We start from the raw sequence: 7,073 nt of genomic DNA on the forward strand, positions 1-7,073 counted from the left end.
CAAACAGCAGGGAGGGGATTTCCTAATTTTAAACTCTAATGTCCATCAGGCCTTTCCCTTACAGGTGTACCTACGGAAATAAACGAAACTGTACCACACAAATGTTGCTCACAGATGATAAAAATATTACCATCACTGAGATGTGATTTAAACAACTGCATACAAACTGGTTAACAGAACAGCAAGCATTTTTTTTTAAACAACTGCTGAATCATTCTTTACCACATGCTTAATAAGCATTTCCGTTCACACCCACATAATGATTTTTTTTTCTTATGAACTTCTAAAAGTGAAGGTTTTCATTTTCATTATTAATTCTCCCCTAGAGCTTTTCCCCAAGATGCTGTTATTATTCATTTCTTGACAGACCTGCTTCCATTATTCCAATAAATACTGTGAATGTCTGAGAACAACTATTGGTAAAGAAATTTTATAAATACTTTATTATGTTGCCCTTGGCATTAAGCAATCGTAGTTGCATATTTCTGGGTGGAAATATTTGCCTATATTTTTTTATTGAGCGGATCGGTGTGAGATTAAAAAAGATCTACTTATTTTGTGTAACTTTTGATATGGCATTTTAATGGCTTATGCACTTCACTATTTTTGGAGTGAGATATTTCCAGCAAATGTTGAATAATAACAGATGCCTTGGCAAAGCTGTCACAAGTTTTTAAATGCATCAGTATTTGCAGAATCAGCTAAAGTACTCAAAGTTTATGAAGAGTTTTGAAGAGTTTCCATTAAAAATAAAACTTAAATATTATTGTTATTCTTTAAAGCTGACATGAACTACTTCCTCCTGATGAGGAAGCCGTGGAGAAGCGCTGCGCTCTGGGGAATGGTGGAAGATCTAGGGAGAGTGAGCTCAAGTCTAGATCCTAACAGAAGACTAGCATGGTGATATAATAATATATGTTATAGGTGTCAATATGGCCATTTATATACAAGGGTTTCTGATATAGAGGGGTTTTGTGAGAACTAATAATTAAAATCATTAAAATGTGAGATTAAAATAAATAATTAACAAATAAAACATATTTACTTCATTTGTTTACCTGCATGTCACATGGCAATTTACTAACATACAAGAATCATGAAAATGCAAATGCGTAACATTTTTGAAGGTAAATATTAAAGCAAATATTTTAGGGTTTGACTGATAAAAATGTTTAGGAATCTTTGATCTAAATAAACAATGCAGACAAACTGGTTGCTATTAAGCTCTCAAGAAATATTCAGGTGGTTGTACTAGCCTCATGTGTAAAGAGTGGCATTTCCTTCAGCTCAGGGTGAAAGTATGGCGTAACGATATGGTGTCTGAGTCCGTTTCTGTGTCTTCTCTGCTCCTGGAGTTCTTGCCTGAAGGTTGGCCAAACAAAACATCCTTGCATCGCCCTCTTTCCTTCTAAAAACGAAACCATTAGAAGAACAGAATAACTGTTTACCTGTGCTGATTAATCCTGTTTTTCCACAGTGACTTTTGCTTATTTTTATTGACACTGCAAAGGGAGAAGTTGAAAGCAAACAGTGTAAAAGCAATTAGTCACTTTATGCTCTTTCACACCTTATTTAACACTATCTGTGGTCTGCTTTTTTATCTACAAATACCAGTCCATTGGCTGAGCTAATTAACCCACAATAAGCATATTATTAATAGCTTATTCTGGTGTATATTTTACATGGTAGATAAGACAGGAGATTACCACTTGGTAACTTTCTCTTCTCTCTTTTCCTGTAGCTTGTGGGTATTTAGAACTGCTCACGCTGCTTGAGTATAGAGAAGCCACATTAGCTGCCACAGGAAACAAAAACTGGCAAACAGTGAGAACGTCACTACTTATTTACTTTTTTTTATTGCTATTTACTACACTCTCAGAAAAAAAAATGTACAAAGCTGTCACTGGGTCTTTGTAATTTAATTTACCCGTAAATGATACATATTAGTGCCTTAAGCTATAATAGTCCTTTAAAAGTACATATTAGAACCTTTTAAAAGGGTACCACAGCTTTTGTACCATTTTTTCAGAGAGTGTATCTAATATTGCAGTGAACAAGTTTCTCATAATTCATAATTTAAGAAACTCTGAGGATTATATTTTGATGATTATTAGTGTTGAAATGTTTAGTAAACTGTACATCAGAGGATTTAAATAACTATAAATTAAGAGTTAAAATAAATAGAATTTTATTTAAATTAAATATTCATGAATAATCTATTAATATTTCTTATTTAAATTTTCTCACCTGACAGAGTGTCACGGTGCAGGGTGCCGTCTCAGCTTCCCCTGTGGTCTGTGTTGTCCTGTCTGTTCAGTAGCTCGTGGTCTGGGCAATCAGCGCTGATCATGGCGGGGTTGTGCAGATCACGAGCTGATTCTTCCCCACCTGTCGCTCGTTCCCCCACTCCCTTATATGTCTCTGCTTTTCTGTCTGTGGTCGTGAGTAGATTGTTTTGTCTTTGCCCATGTTTTGCATGATTCTCAGTATCAGTTTCACCTTCTGTTCTTGTGTCAAAGGATCCGTAATTCGGAGATCCGGCAGCGCGAGTGGTCCGCAGTGTGCCGGCCAGCTCGGAAATCTCTGTGTGCGCCAGAGCATTTCATTATTGTTTATGTTATTTTGTGTTTTGTGGCGAGAATAAAGCTTCTCCTTTTTCTTTACTCTGCATCTGAGTCCTCTGTCCAGTACGCACCCGTGACACAGAGGCCTTATCTCCATTGCAACTGGAGGATCTACAGCATCAGGCAGGGACTAAAACAAACGTTATGTTTTAAATGTATTTAAACTCAAGCCAGCATATACAATATATAAATATGACCTATAGACATCTGAATATTAAATCATTAATAAATAAATAAATGTAGATCCTGTCTGACCAGTACAAACTGCAGTAAATGGTTCTGATGAACTTTCTCCTCTGCTGTATGAGGGTCCTTCAGCTCCATCTTCTCCCACTGATTCTCTCTCTGCAGCAGCTGCTCCAAATACGTCTGTTTGATAAGACCCATGGAGCAAAAATATCATTTCAGGTATATTTCTGGTATATTTTAAAATATGCAAAAAAATCATATTGCTCTTTGAAAATATATTTACATAAATATATATTTTAATACTTTTTGGTTACTTGTATTTCCTCACATATTTTGGGCCATTTTATTTATTGTCAATCTAAATGTAAATATATTATCAAAAAAAATTATATATATATATATATATTTTTTTTTACATTTTGCATGTACACAACATGTATTTTTGCCCCTTGAGATATATTTTGTAGTATATTTTGGTATTTGAAGGTTTATTTTGAAAAATGCATAAAGCCAGGGATATTTCACATATATTTAAAATATATTCTGGAATATAATGATATATAAATATGCATAAATATAAATGTGTATATTCAAACCACTAGGTCAAAAAAAAAAACTAAATCACAGTCAGTAGCTGGTCAGTTGCAAAACAATGTATGTTGAAGGGAAGTGAAAATATTGTGGTTTTACTTTCACACTATACTATCACAGAAAAGTAATAAAGAGATAACCTAACTTTAAACCATATTTATTTTAAAGTAGTATGTGTTAAAGGAATTAGGGCACCTTGACTTTGTCTTGCAGGTTCCTGCGCAGTTCTTCAGTAACAGGTGGATGCTGGGTAATCTGACGCACAAGCAGCACATCAGGGCACTCCAAAACCGGATGCATGCGGATGGAACTAGACTTTGGCAGTTTTTCCTTCAACTCAAGACTACAACCAAGGGTAGTCCCCAAAGGGGTCCTGGAGTCTTCTTCTAAACACCAGTCATGAAAACAAACCATTGAGGCATTAAAGTTAATAATCCATACTAAACTGTATGCTTAAAACACAGAGACGTTTCCAAACATGTTTGGGAGCAAAAACATGATTGGATATTTAATGTGGATTTGTTTTGAGAATGTAAAGCAAATGAGTTCTTTGTGCCACAGCAGGTTAATACAAAAAGGATGTTTACACCTACAATGATTATGAATTACCTCAGATGCAGCCGGGAATGACTCCCATTTCCTGGATTTGAGGTGTGTGGGCATGATGTCATCCTCTGGCATGGATGAGAGCCAATGAGTGTTGATGCCTGGGGCCTTAGCAGAGTTATGCCAAATGATTCTGAAGAGGAATCAATCAGGATACCAATACTTGAAGTATTTTAGTGCTGCATTTGTGTAAACTTGCATTTTAAAAGGATGGTCAGTAACATAATGCACAGGATGAATGCAAAGTGTCCTGACGTTGTGAGTCTGGTAGTGGGTCAGTGTGGATGGTGCTCTTCCACATCTTGAGCTCTCAGCAGATCTGAGGTTGAACAGTCCTCATGCACCACAAACAATCTCAGAGACACAACAGTTATTCAATTTTAAACGTCACTTGGTAAGCAAACAAAATGCAAAGCGATTTTTTTTCAAGCAAATACCTACAATTAATTTGAAGAGAGGAGAGGTTTACACATGATGTTGACACCTAAATCTCACATAGGCCTATTCTTCCATCCATCCTCTTACTTTATACGATCCATGCGCAGTTGCACTGTTGGAGGTGCCATCCCGGAAAATAACATCACATGCTCTTCCCTCATAGTCCGTTATTACCGTTGCAAATTCAGCTTTTTCCACACTAACCAGTTTCTCTCCTGAAATCAGATTTAATCACTATTTTGTCAACACTGTAAGAATCTTTTATAATGTTACTGCATTAAGGTACTCTTGCACCTGAGCTCAGATGTTGTTGCAGCTCCCCCTGCTGGAAGAAGGTGCTAATACGCGTCCCATCATCGTGATCCACTATCCACTATCACCATCACTATGTCAATCCCAGTAAAAGTCATGACAACTCAGTGTGCTTTTACTAATGTTTTATTATGATTAATAAAGAGCAGAAATGGATAAACCTTACGGTGCATGAATCAGTTTTGTACACAAAAAAGCATCTCACCTGCTACTCAGCAATCACAATCAAAGTGCAGGATAAGTCCACTGGGAATAGATACATTCAGATTGAGGAACAGTGGAAGAGAGGAATCGTCTCTGGGCTCACAACGTACCTCAGGCACCTCAGAAACACATATTTGTGAAGGAGAGATTGGTTTTGGAGATTTAGTAATGATGAATTGAATGCCAAGCTAAACAATGCATATCTAATTTAGAACCTAACCAACATTTTTCCATTATAATACTCTGTCCAATTACCAGTTCCTGTAGTTGCTGGTCTATATAGATGGCATTGGCCACAGGAGGTTGGAGAGTTTGACCTCTTGTTTTATTCAGTTTGCTCTGACTGCAGGAGAGCTGAAAGCCAGAAGGCTACTGTATATGAAAAGAGCAAAATTAATCGGTCTCACAATCTGGTTTCCTGTGGCCAATGCCATCTGTATAGACCAGCAACTACAGGAACGGGTAATTGGACGGAGTAGTAGCTATAATGGAAAAATGTTGGTTAGGTTCTAGTAGGTTCTAATCAGTGGTGTCAAAAGTACTGGCATTCATTACTCAAGTAGAAGTATAGATACTAGGGTTTAAAAAGACTTTTGTAGAAGTTGAAGTATCAACTCAAGCTTTTTACTCAAGTAAAAGTTTAAAAGTACTGGTTTAAAAAACTACTTAAAGTATAAAAGTAAAAGTAATGTAAGGGGAAAAAAATGCCATTAAGAACAAAAGCTTAGGTCGCACCACAGTGGCCTATTGTGCACTACCCCACCGCCTCAAAAAACATTTTTCTAAAGGCCATAGGCCATAATGACTATAATGTTATATTAAAATGTTCATGTTGAAAAATTTGGGATGCACTAGGCTTCCTGTTTCAGCCGCATATATGAAAATACAAAAATGGTGTGCACATCCCAAACATCCAATAGGACGCAGGTGCGAGACAACTAAATTATATAGACAAATAAAGAAGTGAAGTCTGAACACTGAAAACTACTGCTCCAGAGGAATTTAATCAAGCAACGTTTCGACCTTCAGGTCTTCATCAGCCGCATATATGCCCATTTAAAATGAACGCACTTTAGTACAATGCAAATAAATTAAAGGACTAGAGATATGATGACTAGTTGCCAATAAGTATTGTTATGGTGCAAAAAGTCAAACTTCAGAGGCTTCTCATCAATAACTTTTAATGGAATGTAAATGTACATCCAAGATTAGCTGCAGGAATCTGCGAGGGCAATGGACAAGAACATTGGTGCAGGCTTAGTAACAATTATTTGTATGGTTGTCTATTTACAGTAAACATTATAGTGCTGTCAAAATGAATGATTAATCCAAGTGATTAATCAAAAACTAAAACTGAAAAATAAATCATAATCCTGATAATTTCTTGATTGATAGCTTCTTGTATTCGGTACATACGTCTGCTATGTCCAGTGTTCGGGGGGGGGCGAGTTACAAAGTTGGTATAGCCTACTTATCACAACATTGTCAATCGCATCGTCAATCGAAAACGCTAATTTATTAAAACGTCTCGCTACCGAACTACCTACAGTAGCTTAATTTGTGGAGGATGAAGAAAAAACACTCATTTGGTAAATGAGCCAGTGAGAAATAATAACTTTTAAGTAGGGTCCAGTGCCTTTTCAATACTTTTAAAATGGTACCGGCTCCTAAACGGTGCCTGAACCGATACTTTAAAAAAAAGAACCACAAAAAAACTATGGATAACTTTAAAGAACATTACAAATATTTAAAATAAATCCATAGCTTGTTGAGCAAGTTGTGCTTCCCTTAATCTAAGGCTAATAAATGTATTTCACAATCTGGGTCATTATTTAATACAAAACCACACATAATGTTTCTACTGTATCTCTGTCACTCTGATATTTAGTTAAGATGAGTGCTGTCTGTCACTGTCTTAAATCAGTTCTGTGAATTACTGTATGGTCATTCTTTATAAAGTAGCAACAATGTCGTTTTTAAAATACAGTACTGTGCAAAAGTCTTATGGAAAAATTAGTATTTTCTCCCCAAAAAGAGTTTTAAGCCAGTTATTTATATCTTTTGCTGTAGTGTGTCAGTAGGAAATATCAGTTTGCCATTAATTTTAAT

General features: G+C 36.1%; 1 protein-coding gene across 1 annotated transcript; it reads right to left on the minus strand.

Annotated features, from left to right (window-relative positions):
* Positions 1-1,070: 1,070 nt before the first annotated feature.
* spag17 (sperm associated antigen 17) lies at positions 1,071-5,398 on the minus strand. The gene is given in 11 exon segments (XM_052564302.1): positions 1,071-1,362; positions 1,449-1,502; positions 1,707-1,814; positions 2,248-2,754; positions 2,880-2,993; positions 3,600-3,769; positions 3,772-3,790; positions 4,014-4,117; positions 4,120-4,143; positions 5,207-5,318; positions 5,372-5,398. Coding segments are annotated over 8 exon segments (978 nt in total). The 3' UTR covers positions 1,071-1,362; positions 1,449-1,502; positions 1,707-1,814; positions 2,248-2,346.
* Between the last annotated feature and the right edge of the window lie 1,675 nt (positions 5,399-7,073).

This window comes from Carassius gibelio, chromosome B8 (genome assembly GCF_023724105.1).
Source record: "Carassius gibelio isolate Cgi1373 ecotype wild population from Czech Republic chromosome B8, carGib1.2-hapl.c, whole genome shotgun sequence".
In the NCBI taxonomy this organism is placed as follows: domain Eukaryota; kingdom Metazoa; phylum Chordata; class Actinopteri; order Cypriniformes; family Cyprinidae; genus Carassius; species Carassius gibelio.